Below are 20,497 nucleotides of genomic sequence, written 5' to 3' on the forward strand. Positions count from 1 at the left end.
TCCTCTCTCCTCTCCTCCGTCCTCCCTCCTCTCCCCTCCTCTGCTCTCCTCTGTCCTCTGTCCTCTGTCCTCTGTCTTCTCCTCTCTCCCTCTCCTCTCCTCTTTCCCCTCTCCCTCATTCTATCCTGTTGGAGGCGTTTCTCATTGCGCCTGTTGCATTTCTGAGGCAGACCCGACAGCCTTCCAGTAGCTAAAAATTAGCTTCCGACCCAATGGCTTACTAGGGCGCAATGGCGTACCAGCTTACAGCTCCTCGTCGCCTCCTCTGCTGCTGCTCCTGCCGCGCGTCTCCTTCTGATGCTGCCTCTTCCTCCCCTCCCTCGCTCATGCATCCTCAGACTTGAAGTCCCTGCTCCTCCTCCTTCCCTCCCTCTCGTCTCGCATTTTCCCCATCACACTCCCCCCCTCCCCACCGTTGTTGTCGATTGTCATGAGATAGACAGAACTGACTGTGTTTCCTTTGCTCAGTCACTGACTACCCGATAGTTTCAGATATGGAAGCATCGAGGCCCCTCGCCGCTCATCTTTCCTCTCCTTCCAGCCTGTCCAAGCTTCAGCATGCGCTCCAGAGATCGAGGGTTTGTTGGTTGCGTCCAGCGGGTCTCCGCTTCATGTCCAGCGGCCAAGGAGAAGCTGACAAGAAGAGGCTACACTACGACCTCTGCGTGATCGGAGCTGGTCCAGGCGGATGGGCCGGGGCTGTGAGAGGATGGGACTTAGGAAAGAAGACGTGCGTGATAGAGAGCAGGGGAGGGCTGGGAGGTGTGGCAGTCTGGGGAGGAGCGATTGGTGGCAAGGTCATGCTGGAGGTGGGGAAGGGACTTCGACGGGCTCGTCCGCACCTCAAGGGGGAAGCAGCAGCGACAGCAGACGGAGGAGTTTGGGCGGAAGTGAGGAGGAGGACGCGGCTTGCGATGTTGGAGCGAGCTACTCAGCTGGACCAGCAGCTGATCTCGCTGGGGCAGACGAGGAGGTTCAACCGCCCGACCCTGAAGAGAGCAGAGAAGAGCGGGACGATCCAGAAGTGGAAGGGAGACGCTCGTTTCCTCTCTCCTAACGAAGTGTCTGTTGGGGAGAACCTGGTCATAGAGGCGAATCACTTCCTGGTTGCAACTGGCAGCATCCCCATTCCGCTCCCCAAGTTTCCTGCTGATGGAGAGTACATTGTGACTACCCAGCAGCTGCTCAAGTCGGCTGAGACTATCCCTCAGAGTGTGATCATTCTAGGTGGGCAGCTTTGAAAGCTTTGAGCCAAACTCCACTGAAATGCTGGCAGGAGGAACAGTGTTGGGCTGCGAGACAGCGACGCTTCTTGCTTCTCTTGGGACTCCCAAGGTGAAGTGACTACGAAGAAGTGGAGGAGGAGCCCTGATACCCCGGAACAGATCCATGTCATCAACAGCGAAGCCGCTCTCTTCCCCGACGACGATGCGGTGCTGCCACGTTTTGACGATTTTGACGGAGTTTGTGACCTCGTTCGCCAGGACATCGCGGCCTTTGCCATGGACTCGTTAGAGAGGGATGGAGTTCACGTGCATCATCAGGTTCAGTTCAGCCTCCTCCTCCTCTGCTCTGATCCCCCAGTCTGCAGTCCTACCTGGAATTCGCCAAGATCCACCCAGAGGAGAAGCTGATAGAGTGCAGGTCTTGCTGTGTTTGCTACAAGAAAGACGTTTAATCTCATCGTCAGGATTGTACACACCCGATGGAGTCAGAACGTTGAGGCTGGCGGGCATGCTGTTCCGCACAGGCACCACCAACCTCACAAGCATAGGGGGTTTGACTCTTTATCAGGATCAGCAGAACCTACCGGGTAGAAAAGTTGATCCTTTGCAATGGGAGGATCCCAAACACGGAAGTGAGAAACGGGAGGCATGCTAGCACGTCTGCTCTGACCGGAGATGTAGAACTTGAAACTCAAGGACGCTGGGGTCGAGTGCGATGCCAACGGCAACATCCTGGTCGACGAGCACAACAGGCAGAGTAGAAGAGAGAGGAGGAGGAAGACGCTGATGTCTCACGCAGATCAAGGAGTGCTGAGCATGTCTACTTTGCTGGAGACATTCTCGGGAAGCTCGGGCTGTCTGCAGTAGCAGAGATGCAGGTGATCGAGGGGGACGAGGAGGGGGCGAGGAGGAGCTAACTGCTGAGCAGGGACGATACGCGGTGGAACACATGTTCTCGCAGCAGTATGCGGTGAAACCTTCCTATGATGGTCTCTGCACGGTCATGCACATCAACCCCGAGGTGACTTTTAGCTGTGAAGGCTGGCGGGGGCTGAGACGAGTGCAGGTTGCCTTCGTTGGCATGTGCGAGGAGGAGGCGAGGAGGCGCGACTTGCCGCACATCGTCGCCAAGGTTGTGAAGAGATAAGAAGAGATGAGATGAGATGAGATGAGATGAGATGAGATGAGATGAGATGAGTTGAGATGAGTTGAGTTGAGTTGAGGCCGCTTATGTATTGTGCTGATTGCCTTTGAAGATCGTGTTGGAGAACTGTGCGAGTGGGCTAATCAAGAAATATTCCACCTTCCTCCCCAGCGTCGAGGTAAACCTGAGCCAAGTGATACCTTACATGTGATCGCCTCCTCGTCATCAGTATGGAGAGAAGGTCGAGGATCCTTTCGAAGTCCCCGAATCGTGAGGGATAGTGCAAGTATTGTCCTCACTGACCTGCTCCCTCAAGCTCCCTGGGGTTTGTCAAGATTGTCGTGCTCAACGATGAGTCGCAGAGGCTCCTTGGTGTGCGATGCGCCGGAGAGGTACCTCTCGAAACCTTCCAGCCTCGTCGTCATGCTAGTCGCAGGGAGCGAGGAGCGTCATCCAGGCTGCTGCTATTCTCATAGGTGCCCACAGCCTTCTCGCACTCGATCCCCTACTCATCCTCCTCCTTCAGAGAGCCGCCAGCACGTCCGCGCTCTAGCGCGATCCTCCCACCCCTTCCCCTCCATACTGGAGGCCTTGCAGGAGGTCTTGATAGAGTTTGACTTTATTCTTGCTAACCCGCAAGCTGTCAGTGCGTCCGGATGGTCCTGGGGACAAGCATCCACAAGCATCACTTGATACCGGACAACACGACCTACATTCGGACATATGTCCCTTCAGGTTCCTCCCGTGAGCGAAGAGGAGGGAGAGACTAACTAGAGCACAGGGAAAATGTTCTACGAGGGCTCCGAGGACGAGCATGTCGACCGACCGACGGTTCCGACTTATCTCCGATGAAGGGAGGAGGCTAGAGCGATCTACGGTGCCGAATGGCTGTAGCAAGTGACTCCAACACCTGGATCCTAGTATGATGCAATTGAAATGTAGGACGAGATGGAGGAGGAGGACGGAGGAGGAGGAGGAGGAGGGAGAAAGGGAGGGGGAGACAGACTCCACCTCTTCAGTAGTGGGCCAATCGATACATGCATCTGGCAGACAAAAAGTCATTGAACGCCTGATGTGACATGAAATCAGTTGTACCTGTGATGGAAACTCCATACTTGAGAGGCTGAAAAATCCTACAGTCAGCAAACCTCGTCTACGTGTTAGAAAAACTTCACCATCCCCCCGTTCTTTGAGGGCTCCGGCTGATTGCCTTCCTCGATGTTGGATTCAATCATGACACCAAAAATGCTTCTTCCTCCCTCCGATATCTGCTCGGCGATGTCCTTTGCCACCAGTGGTTGATTTTTGTGCTGCTTTCTACTGTTCCCATGGCTGCAATCAACGACAACTTTGCGGTTCCTGGGCTCCAGCTGGACAGAAGGTCACGGGAGCGAGGAAAGATTGCTCGGGTACCTTCGACTTCTCCAAGATGCTGACGGCATCAGCTACAGACTTCTTGTCGTAGTTCGGACCAGATCCGCCGCCTCTCAGGATCAGATGACAATCATCGTTGCCCTTCGTGGTCACGATCGCCACTGTACCCTACAAGTTCGGAAGACGATGAATTGGACAAGGGAAGGTGACGAGCGACTCAGAGTGTCTGACCTGCGATGTGACAGAAAGGAAGCAATGCGGGAATAGCGATGCCTTGATCGCATCCGAGGCAATCTGGAAAACCCTAGATCATGCAACCTGACATGGTGCTTGCAGCCACAGGCAATTTGCCCAGTTTGTCGTGTACCTGAACATCTCCAGACGTGCCATTCTTGAAGCCAACAGGCATAGAGAGACCGGAAGCAAGTTCCCGATGCACCTGAGATAGGAGGGTGAGCGTTTCATCGCTGCTTCCGAGATCCTTGCCTGACTCTCGGTTGTTCTGGCTCCGATTGCGCCCCAGGAGACCAGATCGGCCAAGTACTGCGGCAAGTCATCAATACATTCATCCTTGAAAGCATCAAGATACTTGAGGAGAGATGGTATCTAGAAATTCACAACCACACGGCATCCCCAGCTTATTGATGTCGAGGAGAATACGCCTGGCGTGCTTTTAGACTGAAAAGGGTGTCCCGTCCTCCAAGACATCAAACCTTGCGAGACGAATGCCTTTGTTGATGTTGTGCGAACCATCAAGATCAGGATCATTGATTAATCCCTTCCATCTTCAACAACTGCCTGTCAAAATCCAACAACTCTCCACTTGCACATCACCCGACGGTAGTTCTTGGCTTTTCAAAGTAGACACGCATAACAACGAGGAGGTCGTTGCTCAACTTCTCTGCAAGTCTGAGCACGATGATGTCAAACAAAAGCATCTCTTCCTCTCATTCAAGTTTCATACTTCACGAGTCGGTTTGCATAGTCAAGGGCTGAACTCGGATCATGAATCGAACACGGCCCAACCACGACCAGGAGGCGGTCATCATTCCCACTGAGAATGTCTCCGATACACTTCCGTGCTGTCTTGACAGTAGAGTATGCTAGGTCGCTCGACAGCTCTTCTACTAGAATCGTCGGAGAGATGACAGGTTTGATCTTTGAGATCTTCACATTCACCACATCGTCGCTGGATTGCAACCTCACTTGTGTTGTCGTTCGCATCTCAACTGTGTTTTACCTGATCAGCGCAGGTGCTGATTCATGGCTCTCGATAGATGGTCTTGGTACCCGAAAAGGTTCGTTGGTGTGCTCGTCTTCTTTTTCTTTCTCTCGGGGATGAGGGGCCTTTGCTGCCTGTCAACCATCACAAACAAGCTTTCACGGATTCTAGATTTTATCCAGTATGATTTCCACATCTATCACCACCTCTCTATCCTTTCTCTCTCTCTCACTTCTCTCTCCTTCTTCTCTCTCTCGCCACTCTCTGTTCTTCCCTGCTTGTGTTGTATCTTGATTTGACATCTAATACCTTTGAAATTCCATTCTCGTGGTCTAAATATCAGGTACCCACAAACAAGACCAAACCAAAAGGATCGCGGATCAGCTCTTGTTACTCCGTCGCTAGTTTCCTGCCTTAAAGATGAACTACATAAACTTCTCAACCGTTTCTCCAACATCTGCACTGCCTCTTTCTCTGTCCGTCACTTGCTGACATGTGAATCTTACTCTCTGTTACAACACCTCTTCTCTCCAGGGTCTTACTGAGCCGTCACTCCGCATCTATCTCAACCAGCGTGCGATGAAGCGAGTATGATATCTTACCTGCATGCCAAGCATGTAGGATCCTCCTCCTATCAGCGCTGCTATACCCATTCCGGCTGCCATCGCCCATGCCGTCTCTTTGCTGGACATTGCGACTACTCCACTTCGTGATTCGGAGGGGTAGTCGGTCGAATATTGTAAGATCCCCAATGGGGGTGGGGTTATATGATCATCTTGATATTGCGAGGGGTAGGTAGATCATGGTACAGGGGACAGAACAGGGGTCATATCTGATTATTTGGTTGTCATTTGTGAGGGTACGGTACTCTCAGATAATTTTCTCAAGGGGTAGGGTAATAAGCCAGGGAAAGGTGATGGTAGTCCTACAGGGTGGGGGTGGGGCAGAAGCCAGGGTGTCTTGTAAAGGGCCATGAGTGGGGATGAGGATCAATCACGTTTTGCCGGCCCGCCTCTGGACGATGACTTCATTGTCAGGCAACACCGGGTAAGAGAGCTAGCCTATTTTCTGGATGATCGGCTCCTGGATCGGCTCCAGATCAGGCTCAGGATGATGTCGGGCAGGTCATAGTCAGGGTCATAGTGGCGGGCCATGCAGGGAACGTGGGAGCGAAGAAGCCAAGTGAAGGACTGAACGATAGGAGTAAAAAGGGATACACACCCAGAAGCTTTTCTCCTCAGGCATCGGGAGTTCATAGTCTGCGACCGGCATCAGACCTACCCGCACGACAGGCGTGTGTAAGAGTGACGTGCTCGTATCCTTGAGATAGCGGGACAGACAGTCGGAGATCCTTCAGACGTTGTGATCATTTATGAAGACTAGATCTATCTCATCCTGTTTGCACTTTGAGCACAACTTTCTCTTCGTACAGCACGCATGTCGCTGCCTCCTCCAGCTCAGGAGAGCTTGCCGCCTCTATCGTCAACCTTGTTGTGCCTTGAGAACCTTTACGCAGCGGAAGCCCCTCCATCTTCCAATCTCTTCACCCCTTCCATATCCAACCATGCTCCCTCCTTCCTGACAACATCCTCTTCTTCTTCATGTTGCCGCCTACACTGACCCCTGCCATAGCACGAGGTCCTCCCCCGTCGCTGATACCACCCGTCGTCTCGTCCTCTCCGCCAGCAGCTCCATCGAGTGCCTCAGCGCCGCAAGCTGCTTGCTCCTCGGGGGACACCCGTACTTGGCCTCCCGCCACTCCTCCGAGCCCGTCACGAGCTCGCTGCTGTGCTGGAGCTTGAGGCTGTCCCGGAGTCTCTTGGAGATGTCACGGAGGGAGGAGAGGTCGAGGTCGGGGGCAGAGTTTGGGAGGGCATCGAGCGTGCAGAGGTGTAGGAAGGTCGGCTGATCATCGAGGTCCATGGTGTACTGTGTCATGTCGCTTGCGTCGCTGGTGTTGCTGTGCTTTGTGCTGATGCTGGCAGGGTTGGATATGCAAGGGGGAATCAGGGACCACGGGTACATTTATGTATCTGTGGCAGGGGTACTGTAGACTGGTCTTAAAAGGTCAGCATGTCCGACTGTTCTTACTGGTCAATACGGTATAAAAGTACTTTTACTAGAGTCAGTGACCGTCACGCTTCAATAGGGGGCTTACAGTGGGCGCCAGAGACCTAGACCGATTAGCTCCTGGTACAAATGTTTTAGTCAATGTAGTAGGCTACTACTGAGGCTAATCGAGTTGTACCAGCCAGTGCACAGGCTGGCAGCGGCACTGCGGCAAGCATTATTGAGTGTCCGCTAGTACTGATCAGGCGGCCACTTTTCAATGCCGTTCGGAGTTGAGTAGCGGCTGAACTTGGCCAGAAAGTGCTGCTATAGTACTGGCGTGACGGCCCCCGTTCGCACGGGCTAAACACGGCCTCGGACTCCCGGATCGGAGTCGCAGCCTGTTTACTACCGTGGCGTGACTCTCGCCCGGCCCGCGGTGCGCCGCGGCCGACGGTCGGACCGTACGGCAGGTGACTCCTCTCTGCCAGGCTCGGAGTCCGAGACCCGGTGACGGCCACATCATTTGGGTAGTCACAAGTACCCCGGCGGCGGCTTTCAACGGTACCGTACTAGGGCCTGGTCTTAAACCGTCATCTCAGCTGGTACGGTAGTGATCGGACCGTACGGTTGTTGAAGCACCTGATAGGAGGAAGCTTCAACCTCAGACAATGCCAAGTAATCGACGTGGCTCAAGTGCACAGATGCTTAGCCTCGGAATGCATCCCTGGAGAGGACAGCAACAGCTACAATAAGGACGACGTAGGAGAACCATGAAGAAGACAGCAAGAACCTAGGACTCGTGGATGGCAGCAGGAGATAAGCGAGTCAGCTTATATCAGTCCACGACAGGACAGCAGATGACACGGTGGCAGGATATGGCTACGCTCAAGGGGAGATTGGAAGTATCACCCCTGAAGTCATGGACATGGGAGAACAAGGGGTCTGATCAAAGAAGACAGTACTATCATGATCATCTTAGCGGAGGACTTACAAGGGATGCACGAGACTACCTCCAAGCATGCTCCTACGGAGACACAGGACCTGTCAAGGTCAAGGGAGCAGCTACATCAACTTCACAGAGAGCGTTGGATGAGAATCGAAGACCTCGTCATGTCAAGCCTATGACTCTTTCTCAGGGAACCCTCAAGAACAAGCTTGACCATCTATACCAATCTCTTATCACCTCCGTTTGTTCTCTGTATCCTGATCAGTGATATGATCATTCCTGCGCGGCCATTCGTGATAACTATTACCACTGCTACAGAAACTTGCAGTCGGTGCTATCACTGTCTACTTCGAGTCACGGTCACTCCGTAATTGTGTCACCGTCTGTGGAGAGAAGGTTACTGGGAACTTCAACAACGGTCGGACCGTCGTATTGAACGCCGGGTGCCCGGTGAGGCTGGCCCGACCGCTCGGAGGCTCCGAGGCGGGCGGCCGGGCCGGGCGGCCACGCCGGGCCGGCCGGCCCGCCGGGCGGCCAGTAGTCCGATACGGTCACTAGTACGGTAGTACCGGGTAACGGTACTCGCCAGTCACACTGGCCGTCAAGGCTCAGCGTCAAGTTTCGGACTCCCGGCTCCGGCCCCGGATGACTCACTGAGTCACGGCGGACACATCTACTGACTCTGTGAGTGCGGCGCACTCAGTAGATGCTACGGTAGTATCGCAGTTCAAGGTTAGGTGTATGATCAGAGTCCGAGACTCACGAAGCGGGTCGCCGGGCAGCTGGCGTCCGATCTGAATCAGCCTCAGTTGTTCACGCAGTTCTACCCGTGTGATGTGCAGAGCTACACGGTGATCATGCTATCAATTGTTACCGGACCAAGGCTCACCCTACTGCACTGAGATCTAGTGCAACGTGAGTGCTGAGGAAAGGGCTACCCAACTCCTGTGCTGATCATCGAAAAAGCCAACAACTCTTATATCAAGCAGGAACGCTTGCATTCACACTGCCTGCATCAAGAAGTCCTTCCACGAATGTGCTCTCTTCTCCTTGCCTCCCCCTTTCCCCCTTTCCCCCTTTCCCCCTCATGTTCCTATCCTCTTCCGAAGTTCCTACTTTGCCCCATGGTCATCTTCTTCTTCATGTTGCCGCCTCCTTTATTCACATCCCCTCCTCCCCTCTATATTCTACACTGACCCCCGTCATCATAGCACGAGGTCCTCCCCCGTCGCTGACACCACCCGTCGTCTCGTCCTCTCCGCCAGCAGCTCCATCGAGTGCCTCAGCGCCGCAAGCTGCTTGCTCCTCGGGGGACACCCGTACTTGGCCTCCCGCCACTCCTCCGAGCCCGTCACGAGCTCGCTGCTGTGCTGGAGCTTGAGGCTGTCCCGGAGTCTCTTGGAGATGTCACGGAGGGAGGAGAGGTCGAGGTCGGGGGCAGAGTTTGGGAGGGCATCGAGCGTGCAGAGGTGTAGGAAGGTCGGCTGATCATCGAGGTCCATGGTGTACTGTGTCATGTCGCTTGCGTCGCTGGTGTTGCTGTGCTTTGTGCTGATGCTGGCAGGGTTGGATATGCAAGGGGGGATCAGGGACCACGGGTACAATTATGTATCTGTGGCAGGGGTACTGTATACTGGTCTTAACGTCAGCATGTCCGACTGTTCTTAGCGTGAACCGGTGGGGTTTAACTAGCTAGCCAGGCTTTGAGACATGAGCTGGTCAATACGGTATAAAACTACTTTTACTAGAGTCAGTGACAGTCACGCTTCAATGTGGTAGGCTGCCTAGGCTAATCGCCGGAGTTGCCAGTACAGTGCAAGCATTGAGCGGTGGCCGGGCACAGTCACATCAGCTATTACGGTAGCCTGAGCCAGGCTAGTAGTGATCAGGGCGCTGTTCGGAGTTGAGTAGCGGCTGAGGGCTGCCACTATGCCTGTTCTCACGGGCTCAATGCGGATCGGAGTCACAGTTTACTACATACGGCAGGACTTCACTCCTCTGGTCGGACCGTACCGTGCCGTGGCACCGCCGCGTACGGTTACCCCGGTGACCCCACGGTAGTCTCAGCACATACTACTGAGCCCCCGCCCGACGTTACCCCGGCGTTGCTTTACGCCTGGCTAGCCTGAGCCTGGTCTTAACCCGGTGACCGGCGTCAGCCGCTCAGTGACTGACGGTTCTGACTCGGAGGCTCAGCGGCGGCCGAGTACGGTCAGCGGCCCCGGGCCCCGCCGGGAGTCCGGCAGCGCGCCGGGTCGCACCGTCTGTGCTGGCAGTGCCCGGCCGCCCGTGCCAGGCCCTGAGGGCGGCGGCGGGCGGCTGCGCACTCAGTAGATGCTACGGTAGTATCGCAGTTAGGTGTATGATCAGAGTCAGAGAAGGATGAGGGTCGGGCAGCTGGCGTCTGAATCAGCCTTGTTCACTCAGTCCTACCTGTATGACAGTGTGCAGAGCTGCAGTGATCATGCTGATCATCGAAAAAGCCAACAACTCTTACATCAAGCAGGAACGCTTGCATTCACACTGCCTGCATCAAGAAGTCCTTCCACGAATGTGCTCTCTTCTCCTTGCTTCCCCCTTCCCCCTTTCCCCCTCATGTTCCTATCCTCTTCCTTCCTTGCCCCGTGGTCATCTTCTTCTTCATGTTGCCGCCTCCTTTATTCACATCCCCTCCTCCCCTCTATATTCTACACTGACCCCCGTCATAGCACGAGGTCCTCCCCCGTCGCTGATACCACCCGTCGTCTCGTCCTCTCCGCCAGCAGCTCCATCGAGTGCCTCAGCGCCGCAAGCTGCTTGCTCCTCGGGGGACACCCATACTTGGCCTCCCGCCACTCCTCCGAGCCCGTCACGAGCTCGCTGCTGTGCTGGAGCTTGAGGCTGTCCCGGAGTCTCTTGGAGATGTCACGGAGGGAGGAGAGGTCGAGGTCGGGGGCAGAGTTTGGGAGGGCATCGAGCGTGCAGAGGTGTAGGAAGGTCGGCTGATCATCGAGGTCCATGGTGTACTGTGTCATGTCGCTCGCGGCTGGTGTTGCTGTGCTTTGTGCTGATGCTGGCAGGGTTGGATATGCAAGGGGGAATCAGGGACCACGGGTACAATTATGTATCTGTGGCAGGGGTACTGTATACTGGTCTTAACGTCAGCATGTCCGACTGTTCTTAGCGTGAACCGGTGCGGTTTACTAGCTAGCCAGGCTTTGAGACATGAGCTGACGGTCAATACGGTATAAAACTACTTTTACTATATTCATTAACAGTCACGCTTCAATATGGGGCATTAGTTCCAGTGGGCGGCGCCAGAGACCTAGACCGATTAGCTCCTGGTACAAATGTTTTAGTCAATGTAGTAGGCTACTACTGATGAGGCTAATCGAGTTGTACGGTACTAGCCAGTGCACAGCGGCACTGCAAGCATTATTGAGTGTCCGCTAGTACTGATCAGGGCCGCTTTTCAATGCCGTTCGGAGTTGAGTAAGCGGCGGCTGAACTTGGCCCGAAACGGTGCTGCCCACTGGCGTGACCGTGACGGTTCGCAGTGTGACGGGCTAAACACGCGTGATCGGACGGACTCCCGGGCGGATCGGAGCCTCACGATCCGAGTCACAGCCGGAGGCTGTGACAGTGCAAGCAAGTTTACTACCGTACCGTCAGTGGCGTGACCGTCTCGCCCGGCCCGGGCCGCGGCGCCGGCCGGGCGCCGCGGCCGACGGTCGGATCATCGCCGGGACCGTACGGCAGGACTCAGGAGTCCTCTGGGACCGTACTAGGCTTGCGGCAGCGCCGGGGGCCGCCGCAGCCGTGCCTCTCCGGCGGAGCGCCCGGCGGGCCGCGTTTGAACTTGAACGTTGAGGTTTAGTAACTTAACCGTTGAACCGTGATGAAGTCTACTGAGTGCGGCCCGATAGTAACTTAACCGTGATTAAGTCTACTGAGTGCATCTACCGTACTGAGTACGGCGCACTCAGTGTGGATGCTACGGTACGGCAGTATCGCAGTTCAAGGTTAGGTGTAGTATGATCACAGTCGAGACTCACGAAGCGGGTCCGATCGCCGGGCAGCTGGCGTCCGATCTGAATCAGCCTCAGTTGTTCACGCAGTTCTACCCTGTTACACCCCGAAGCTTTACGGGTTGCACACAAGCCAAGCGAATGCTCATAGAACCTCCGCTGGATCACACAGAAGGTGCTAGGCAGTATTATCAAGCTTTATTGCAGCAACCACACCAAGACAGGGAAATGCGTGGTACACAGAGGGAGGGAAGACAGACCACCTAGAGATGAAGATCTTGATCCTTTTATAGCCCTGTGGAAGTCCCAGGGGTAGTGGTCCTCGCTTGCACGAGTCTTCCTGCCTCGTGCCGTCGCTATGGCCCCTTTGGTCCATGCCCTGCTCCTGTTCTTGTTTCTACCAGAAAGGAGAGCTCCACCGGTGCTTGATAGGGAAGCCGTCCCGGAGGGGTCCGACTTCTGAACCAAAGTAGCCGTTAGAGAATCACTGTCTTTCGTCTGGATAGTTGTAGAGGCTATCCTTGTGTGCTGTCCACATTTCGAGTGTTGACCACTCCTGTGTTGGGCTCCTGTGTTGGGCTCGCTAGCCTATGAGCTCTGATATACCCGTGTGATGTGCAGAGCTACACGGTGATCATGCTATCAATTGTTACCGGACCAAGGCTCACCCTACTGCACTGAGATCTAGTGCAACGTGAGTGCTGAGGAAAGGGCTACTCAACTCCTGTGCTGATCATCGAAAAAGCCAACAACTCTTATATCAAGCAGGAACGCTTGCATTCACACTGCCTGCATCAAGAAGTCCTTCCACGAATGTGCTCTCTTCCCCTTGCCTCCCCCTTTCCCCCTTTCCCCCTTTCCCCCTCATGTTCCTATCCTCTTCCGAAGTTCCTACTTTGCCCCATGGTCATCTTCTTCTTCATGTTGCCGCCTCCTTTATTCACATCCCCTCCTCCCCTCTATATTCTACACTGACCCCCGTCATAGCACGAGGTCCTCCCCCGTCGCTGATACCACCCGTCGTCTCGTCCTCTCCGCCAGCAGCTCCATCGAGTGCCTCAGCGCCGCAAGCTGCTTGCTCCTCGGGGGACACCCGTACTTGGCCTCCCGCCACTCCTCCGAGCCCGTCACGAGCTCGCTGCTGTGCTGGAGCTTGAGGCTGTCCCGGAGTCTCTTGGAGATGTCACGGAGGGAGGAGAGGTCGAGGTCGGGGGCAGAGTTTGGGAGGGCATCGAGCGTGCAGAGGTGTAGGAAGGTCGGCTGATCATCGAGGTCCATGGTGCACAGGCGGAGAGCCGCCCAGAAAGGAATGCCGTTAACGGGAGAGCCTGTACCCGAGAAGTTGGATGGCGAAATTTGATGATAGTCGTGCTTTCGTGCGTGCGTGCGTGCGTGCGTGCGTGCGTGCGAGGATGCAGGGGTGAACACGGGGACAGGAGGGTAGTTACTACCCCACGCTGTCTCCTTTCACGAAAAGAGTTCTTTTCCTTTGTAGCTCATGGCATCCGGACTGCAGTGAAGCCACTTCAAGGACTACCGGTACTTCCTAAGGACTCAGAAGGGGGTACATTTCAACCTCTTTACGGGATATGCCTCTTATTTTTACTCTGGCTCCTTTACGTAAAACCTTTTACATAACACAAATCTTTTTAAACAAAGACAGCTTTATATCTGGTACCACTTTTACAATCCTGTTGTAGGAAAAAATCATTTTTGGGCTCGTGTGACTCCGAGGCTTTGAGTGGCCCGAGACTGCTGTAAACGGAGCCCTGCAACTACAATGAGTCCCTTACCGCAGCAGCTCTCGGTCCAGCCCGGCTGAGTCTGGCGTGACAGTGAGCCTCGGACCCGGCCGCGGCGGGAGGGCGGCGGGCCCGTGGGGGCCGGGCGGGCTCGGGCGGTCCGGGCCCGGTCGGAGCCTCAGCGGCCTGGCAGTGAGCGGCCGGGCGGCCCCCGGCGCCGCCGCCGCACTGCCCGCATGCCATGGCCCGGCGGGGCCCGGCCGCCGGGGCGCCATGCTCGGATCCTGGCGGCGCGGCGCGCGGCGCGGCCGCGGCGGCGCGGGGGACTCGTCGGAACGTTCAACGCCGGGTTACGGTGGTCACCAGTGGCGCCGCGCGGCGGCGGCGCCACGCCCACGTGAGCCGGCCCCGCCGCACGGTGCGACGGTGCCACGGTGCGGGCAGGCTTCCGAACTCGGAAGCCCGGCTCGGTCGTCGGAACGTGATCGGACCTGGCGGGCCGAGGCTGCAGTGCCGGCGGTCACCGTCACTGCTCGGACACTGCGGCGTGACTCCCAGGATCACCGGATGCCCGCCAACCGTGGCATTCCGAATTGAAAGTTCAGTCACGTCGCGAGTTACTCAATCTACAGTCAGATGACTCTCGGATCGAGGACTGAAAAGGTCTCAGTGGGTTGTCATAGTTAGTCGGTAGCATTATGGTAGCGTCACTCACGGCGTAGTACTGCCATACAATGAGCAGCTTTCATATGTTTTTCATTTCACAATCTTTCATCACATGTATATGTAGTCTTCCTCTGGATCGCACTCTGGAGGACAAAATTCAATGTTCTGATCATTGTCTTTCTCTCTGGCTGCAGCAGCCTGCTGTACACTTTTCGATGCGGGTATCATAGCTTCCTGCTGCTGAGTTGCTGGTGGTTTCACCTTGTTCTGCTGAGTTGCTGGTGGTTTCACCTTGTTCTGCTGGGTTGCTGGTGGTGTTTGTATTGGAGTCTTGGTCGGTTGAGCGACAGGTTTCCACACGACATCGCAATGGACGGGCGTTTCATCCCCTGTATCCATTTGAGATTCAGCCGCCCCGTAAATCTTGGCGGTCTGGTTGCTCCCGCTGCTAGTGCCAGAGAAGTCAGGATGTCTGCCATGTTGCTGGTTGGACTTTTCGTATAGTGTCCTCTGCTTTGCAGCTACGAGGACTTGATACGCATCTCTGCTTCTCAAGCTGTAATCCCGTTTGTTGAGAGGATCGCCGAACACGCCCAGGTCTTGCACCTTGCATCATGGAGAAAGTGTCATTTTCAAACCAAGAAACTGATGGGTCCATGATACAAAGTTGCAGGCAGGCCACGTCAAACAGCCACATTTCCATCATAAAGGAACCGAAAACAATGCACTCCACACACATCACTTCCTCTGCCCGATACAATCCCCCACATCCATCATACGCACATCCTCCACCACGATCTCTCCCCTGCCATGCTGCTGCTCCCCGTTCTACCTTTGGCGCCATTCTGCGCGGCGTCTCGACTTCATGGGAGCAAGCGTGCGCGCAGCTCTCTATGGCGCCCATGGGAGATGTCAAAGTTGACTAAACATTTGAATGGAGAAGAGAGGGGATGAGGCCCCAGAAATTCAGTAGTGTTGATTTGACGTGAAAAGGCGCCGGGAGTATGGCAGGAGGAGGGGGAGGAGGAGGGGGAAGACATGAGGAGAGGAGGAGAGGGGAGAGGAGGAGGAGGAGAGGAGAGGAGGAAGACAGATAGATCCTAGGTGGAAGTGATCATGAAGCAGACAAGAGTTCTAGCGATCGCCTTGACATTCCTCGTGTTTTGCCTCCACACGCTGCATTCGCTTCCATACCCCTACGAGTCAAATGACGGTCTCAGAATCCACACTGTAGAAGGGCGCTTCATAGCAGTCGAGAACGAGCAGGCGTTGAACAACTCGTTGAGAGCTCCTCAAGCATCTTCTACCTCAGAAGCTGATCTCTCCGAATTCCTCAAGTTCGTCCTGAGCGAGTTGAACCCCTGCATTGAAGGGAAGCATGCATGCGACCCTCATGCTTCATGTATCCCGTTGGTGAAGGACGCGGCTCAAAGAGCGCTGGAGTACATCTGCACCTGCAAGGCTGGATGGAGTGGAAACGGGTTCTACTGTGAAAACATCAACGAATGCCAAGTTCATGGTTCAGATGTAAATCCGCTGTGTGAGAGTGGCATGTACTGCAAGGATACCATGGGATCCTTCGAATGTCTGAACAATCATGGATTCGATGGAATGGATAAGGGAACCATCCCTGTGGACGTTGACGAGTGCATGCAAGGCTCCCACAACTGTCATGAACATGCGCAATGTCACAACGTGCCAGGAAGCTTCACATGCACGTGCTCTTTGGGCTACAATGGAAACGGGACCACCTGCTGGAACATGTGCCATGAAGCAGCTCCGGCTCAGCGCATAAACTGCTTTCAGGACGACACGCCCAGTGAGGAGACGTGCGTACATAGAGGCTGCTGTTGGAACCCGTCAGCGGATATGCCCAACACTCCCTGCTACTACCCACTTCCTGCGAACTTCTACCGATTGGTGTCATGGACAGAGACGAGCTCTGGCGTACTTGCGGTGCTCGATTGTGATGGCGAGATGCGATACGGAGATGGCCGAGGAGGAGGGGGCACCAGGCCGTTCCATATCGGACCGTTCGGGTCAGAGATTTGCCCCCTCCACCTCTACGTATCCTTTGAGTCAGAAGATCATCTGCAGATCAGAATCTTTGATGCCTCGAAGCCTCAATCTATGATCCCTCCTTACTTCTTCCCCGACCGGAGGACGAAGGAGCACAAGGCTGAGGACAGGAAGTACTCAGTGAAGTACATTGGTTACCCGTTCGGACTGATCGTCCAACGTGAACCGGACGGACTTGTGCTATTCAACTCGACGCCAGTCCCGGGCCGGATGAACGGGTTGAGCTTCGAGCCTCAGTTCATCTCTCTGTCAACGCAGCTGGAGGAAGGAACCATCTTCGATGGGCTGGGGCCAGCCTCCTCCACTCCCTATGAGTCAAAGGAGAGTCTGAAGACTTACCTGGTCTGGCCAAGCACTTCGAACCAGAGCACATCCAGTCCTTTCCTCTTGTCATTGTCGAAAGAGCAGGAGGCGAAGTTCGGGCTGCTGATGTCCAACCCACATGCCATGGAGGTGCTGTTTGCGCGAGACTCTCTCACGTTCCGCATGATCGGCGGGGAGATCGACTTGAGGATCTTCGTTGGAGGAGGGAGCAAGACTATCGTCAAACGTCTTACAGACGTGGTGGGGAAGCTGGAGGATCTTCCGCCTTTGTGGTCGTTGGGGATGCTAGTCAAGCTGAACAGCACCACAAGCTCGGACAACGTTGGACAAGAGGCGGAAAATCTTATGGAAATGCTCGACAACCAAGATATCCCTTACGATGGGATTGTGGTGGATGTACGAGATTTCTCGGACTACAGGTAGGAAAGATGGAAGCATGGTAAGATGAGTCGTTGTGACGCTTCAGTGGGACAGTGAGAACGAGTTGTACTCGAAGAATCTAGGTAGATCGGACAAGAACTTTGCAAGGAAGGTGATGTACAAACCCTCCCCACGATCTCTTGCAACTCCATCTGCAGCTCAATCAATGAAGGGATGCTGACTGTGAACTATGAACTAAGGTATCGGATATGAGCGTACATGTACGAGGCCGAGGGAAGAAGCTGATAACTGCAGTCTATCCCTCATCGCTCACCCTCGAAGGTGAAAAGCTTGCGATTGACTCTTCAGACATGTGAAGATTTTCTTGCTTGTAGATGCAATCATACGGGACAAGTTCAACAAGCCCGTCAGAGGCAAGATGAAAGGAGAAGACGTTTTCTACTTGGACTTCTTCAATCCGAACATCACGCGAACGTGGGGTGACAGGCTTGAAAGACTTTCCAAGATCATCGAGTTTGATGGGGTGAGGCTGGAAAAGAGAAAGCAAGAGCTATCCTAATCAGAGTTTCTGCCGACAGATCATGCTCGAGTCCTTCCAGCCAGAAAATGAATGCAATGGGATATGTTTGGTAAAGCTGATCTTTCTCCCTGCTCTCCCTTTCTTCGCTTTCTTCTCCCATTCCCGCCCCCTCCTCTCTCCTTCCCTTATACCTCTTCCTCTTGCTCCTCCATCTCATTTCATCCCTTTCAGGAAACTTGCGATAGATTGAACAAGTTCGACTCGACGGAGAAAGCCACATGCTCTCGCAGCTTTCAGACAGAAAGGAGAAGGTGATGGCAATAATTGGTCTTTTCTTTTCCTCCCCTCCCCTTCCCCCCCCCCCCCCCCCCCTTTTTTCCCCCCCCCCCCCCCCCCTCCCTCCTTCCTCAACTGAGGTCCACCCTTCTCTCTTCTCCCCTCAAATCTCCTTCCCTGATGCTCCCCTCTTCTCTCCTTCTCCTTCCTCTCCCCTTTCATGCCTTCTCCTCTTCTCCCCTCCCTTCCTTTTCCCTCCTCTCTCCTCTCTCCTCGTCTTTCTAGATATTCTGATCTTGGAGTTTGAGCAGGAGGAGTCACGTTTATGCCCCCTGGAAGCTCAGGAAGGAGGGAGGACATCGCTTCGACCCTGCCAACCCCCCGTACAGACCAGGAGGACGTGAACTTGAAAGGCAGACAATCCCAATGGACGGTCAGCAGTGCGTCGTGACAAGAGTGGAGGAGAGAGAGCAGGAGCGAGTGGGAGCAGGAGCAGGAGCAGGAGCAGGAGCAGGAGCAGGAGCAGGAGCAGGAGCAGGAGCAGGAGGGAGGAAGTGGCTCATCTGTGAGAACAGAGATCACTACAGTCTCCACAATCTCTACGAGATGTCAGCAGCGTTCGTGTCATATCAAGTTCTGTCGGATCTCCTTCCTTCCCGCCCCCTCATACTTTCACGATCGGACGCCCCTGGCATCGGCCAGTGGGCTACAGTGATGGATGACATGAAGTCTCAAGATTTCTCGTCTACTCTCTCTCGCCTGGTCAGCTCAGCGATCAGGTGAAACCTTCTCCTCCCCTCCCCTCCCCTCCTCTCCCCTCCCCTCCCCTCTCCTCTCCTCTCCTCTCCTCTCCTCTCCTGTCCTCTCCTGTCCTGTGCTGTCCTCTCCTCTCCTCTCCTCTCCTCTCCCCTTATCACTTCTTCTGTCCTCTCCTCTCCTGTCCTCTCCTCTCCTGTCCTCTCCAGTCCTCTCCTCTCCTCTCCTTTCCACCTCAACCTCATCCTCTTGCCTTATTAGTTTTCTCTCTTCGTTCTCTTAACGTTAAGCTCAGCTCGGGAATAGGAGGAGTCTCCCTGTTTGGAGGCGACGTCTGCGATCACAGCAGCAGAGGAGAGCGATGGGCTGAGTTTTGCCTCCGAAACCTTGAGATTTCCTCGCTCTTGCCGATCTTCTCAACAAGAGCAGAGACCCTTCATGCAATCCTGCATCCTTCTTCCAAGTTTGCAAGTGTGATGAAATTTCTGTTGAGAAGAAGGTACAGGTACGAGCATGATCGTGTCGAAGCGCGTGTTTGAGCTGACATGGGTCAAGTTTGACGAGCTACATCTACACCTGCGTGTACTTCTCGCACACTACGGGCGTTCCAGTGATTCGGCCGTTGCACATGGAGTTTTCAATGGCAGGAGACGAATCGAAGAAAGAAGAAGTAGCAGTGAGATGAGTTTGAAATCAGGATTTCACATCTTATCATATGTCGTCACAGAACAACATCATGTTCGTGCTCGGTTCATCTATCCTGGTCGTTGCAAACTTGAACATGGAAGGTAGCAGCATATCAGTGCAACTTCCTTCTCAGAGGTGAGAGGTTTGCCTGTAGCTCAAAGGAGATGATTTCTGAAACTTGTAAGGTGGTACAACCTCAACAGCGGATTGGAAGAGAAGCGAAGTGGAGCAGGAGCAGGAGCAGGAGCAGGAGCAGAAGGGGCAGGAAAGATCGTGCTATCTGCTAAACTTGGGATTTTACCGGTGGCGATTGTGATAAGACAAAGACAGCTTTGTTGACAAACTTGTATTGTTGTTTGCTTCTGCAGATGCTCTTGAAGGGAGGCTCAGTACTGTCTCTGCAGTTTCCCGCTACAAACATGAATGGTTTGTTTATCTTCATCTACAAACCCCGGTGATCTCGTTCGCAGACAAGAGTGAATCACCTTTCGTGTTTGTGTGCGCTCCGGACGAGGTGAGGAAAGAGAATATGAATGTTGAGAACAAGAATAATCCCTTGCGCTGTTTTGACTTGTCGAAAGTTGCCTTTGTCGCTCAATTTTGTCAAAATTATGATTCTTTTGCTCTTGATTTCTTGATTGTACCTGCAAGTCATTGTTCTTGCGCTCATCAAGAATTTCTCTTCTTTTCATGGAAATATTTTTTGTTGTGCGCATGCGTGATTGTGGGCAGGCAGGGAAGGGGGCTGGAGACCTTTACCTGGACGATGGGAAGTCACAGAAGAATGTTTTGAACGGTAAAGAGAGGAGAGGAGAGGAGAGGAGAAGAGAGGGGAGGAGAGGAGAAGAGAGGGGAGGAGAGAATGAGGAGAAGACAGGAAGAATACGAAAACGAGGAAAGAGAAGTGAATACAAAAACAAGACAATCAGGATAAGAAATTGAGGAACAAGAAACCAGCACGAGGATACAACATGACTTCTTCTGATGTTTTCTCTCTGACAGGAAGGTTCAACTTGTTGCGATCAAACTGTTTTGTCGACGGGAAGAATCAGTTGGGAAACTTTACATTGCAATCTCTTAAGAGAGACAGTGCCT

General features: G+C 54.2%; 9 protein-coding genes across 9 annotated transcripts in view; 3 read left to right on the forward strand and 6 right to left on the reverse strand.

Annotated features, from left to right (window-relative positions):
- Positions 1-494: 494 nt before the first annotated feature.
- On the forward strand, positions 495-3,222 carry GUITHDRAFT_114865 (hypothetical protein; the record flags this gene model as incomplete). The annotated part of the gene is made up of 16 exons (XM_005825908.1): positions 495-1,227; positions 1,277-1,335; positions 1,386-1,433; positions 1,485-1,544; positions 1,592-1,644; positions 1,691-1,777; positions 2,026-2,104; positions 2,155-2,247; positions 2,293-2,358; positions 2,483-2,548; positions 2,600-2,640; positions 2,687-2,762; positions 2,807-2,846; positions 2,897-2,970; positions 3,018-3,105; positions 3,152-3,222. The coding sequence occupies 16 exons, from the start codon at positions 495-497 to the stop codon at positions 3,220-3,222; spliced, it is 1,734 nt and encodes a 577-aa protein (XP_005825965.1).
- A 10-nt stretch (positions 3,223-3,232) lies between these two features.
- GUITHDRAFT_158450 (hypothetical protein) lies at positions 3,233-4,968 on the reverse strand (the record flags this gene model as incomplete). The annotated part of the gene is made up of 12 exons (XM_005825909.1): positions 3,233-3,280; positions 3,382-3,413; positions 3,466-3,493; positions 3,546-3,740; positions 3,784-3,912; positions 3,976-4,038; positions 4,112-4,183; positions 4,231-4,287; positions 4,334-4,406; positions 4,458-4,529; positions 4,579-4,653; positions 4,709-4,968. 12 exons carry the CDS (start codon positions 4,966-4,968, stop codon positions 3,233-3,235), a joined length of 1,104 nt encoding a protein of 367 aa, XP_005825966.1.
- A 1,609-nt stretch (positions 4,969-6,577) lies between these two features.
- Positions 6,578-6,991, reverse strand: GUITHDRAFT_114867 (hypothetical protein; the record flags this gene model as incomplete). Its single annotated transcript, XM_005825910.1, has 1 exon — positions 6,578-6,991. One exon carries the CDS (start codon positions 6,989-6,991, stop codon positions 6,578-6,580), a length of 414 nt encoding a protein of 137 aa, XP_005825967.1.
- Positions 6,992-7,875: 884 nt separating this feature from the next.
- On the forward strand, positions 7,876-8,232 carry GUITHDRAFT_114868 (hypothetical protein; the record flags this gene model as incomplete). The annotated part of the gene is made up of 1 exon (XM_005825911.1): positions 7,876-8,232. The coding sequence occupies one exon, from the start codon at positions 7,876-7,878 to the stop codon at positions 8,230-8,232; it is 357 nt and encodes a 118-aa protein (XP_005825968.1).
- A 937-nt stretch (positions 8,233-9,169) lies between these two features.
- GUITHDRAFT_114869 (hypothetical protein) lies at positions 9,170-9,481 on the reverse strand (the record flags this gene model as incomplete). Its single annotated transcript, XM_005825912.1, has 1 exon — positions 9,170-9,481. The coding sequence occupies one exon, from the start codon at positions 9,479-9,481 to the stop codon at positions 9,170-9,172; it is 312 nt and encodes a 103-aa protein (XP_005825969.1).
- A 1,185-nt stretch (positions 9,482-10,666) lies between these two features.
- Positions 10,667-10,978, reverse strand: GUITHDRAFT_114870 (hypothetical protein; the record flags this gene model as incomplete). Its single annotated transcript, XM_005825913.1, has 1 exon — positions 10,667-10,978. The coding sequence occupies one exon, from the start codon at positions 10,976-10,978 to the stop codon at positions 10,667-10,669; it is 312 nt and encodes a 103-aa protein (XP_005825970.1).
- Positions 10,979-12,952: 1,974 nt separating this feature from the next.
- Positions 12,953-13,249, reverse strand: GUITHDRAFT_114871 (hypothetical protein; the record flags this gene model as incomplete). The annotated part of the gene is made up of 1 exon (XM_005825914.1): positions 12,953-13,249. One exon carries the CDS (start codon positions 13,247-13,249, stop codon positions 12,953-12,955), a length of 297 nt encoding a protein of 98 aa, XP_005825971.1.
- Positions 13,250-14,487: 1,238 nt separating this feature from the next.
- On the reverse strand, positions 14,488-15,223 carry GUITHDRAFT_114872 (hypothetical protein; the record flags this gene model as incomplete). Its single annotated transcript, XM_005825915.1, has 2 exons — positions 14,488-14,985; positions 15,212-15,223. The coding sequence occupies 2 exons, from the start codon at positions 15,221-15,223 to the stop codon at positions 14,488-14,490; spliced, it is 510 nt and encodes a 169-aa protein (XP_005825972.1).
- Positions 15,224-15,495: 272 nt separating this feature from the next.
- Positions 15,496-20,497, forward strand: part of GUITHDRAFT_114873 (hypothetical protein) — a gene marked incomplete at both ends in the record, with an annotated part of 5,538 nt that continues 536 nt past the window's right edge. The window contains 14 exons of the mRNA XM_005825916.1: positions 15,496-17,201; positions 17,257-17,314; positions 17,403-17,484; positions 17,538-17,686; positions 17,742-17,792; positions 17,915-17,994; positions 18,535-18,738; positions 19,271-19,391; positions 19,443-19,537; positions 19,588-19,714; positions 19,771-19,828; positions 19,873-19,916; positions 20,135-20,198; positions 20,405-20,497. The exon at positions 20,405-20,497 is cut by the window's right edge and continues 35 nt beyond it. Coding sequence (XP_005825973.1) covers positions 15,496-17,201; positions 17,257-17,314; positions 17,403-17,484; positions 17,538-17,686; positions 17,742-17,792; positions 17,915-17,994; positions 18,535-18,738; positions 19,271-19,391; positions 19,443-19,537; positions 19,588-19,714; positions 19,771-19,828; positions 19,873-19,916; positions 20,135-20,198; positions 20,405-20,497 — 2,932 coding nt within the window. The remainder of the gene's footprint in view (positions 17,202-17,256; positions 17,315-17,402; positions 17,485-17,537; positions 17,687-17,741; positions 17,793-17,914; positions 17,995-18,534; positions 18,739-19,270; positions 19,392-19,442; positions 19,538-19,587; positions 19,715-19,770; positions 19,829-19,872; positions 19,917-20,134; positions 20,199-20,404) is intronic.

This window comes from Guillardia theta (assembly GCF_000315625.1).
Source record: "Guillardia theta CCMP2712 unplaced genomic scaffold GUITHscaffold_79, whole genome shotgun sequence".
NCBI classification, from domain to species: domain Eukaryota; class Cryptophyceae; order Pyrenomonadales; family Geminigeraceae; genus Guillardia; species Guillardia theta.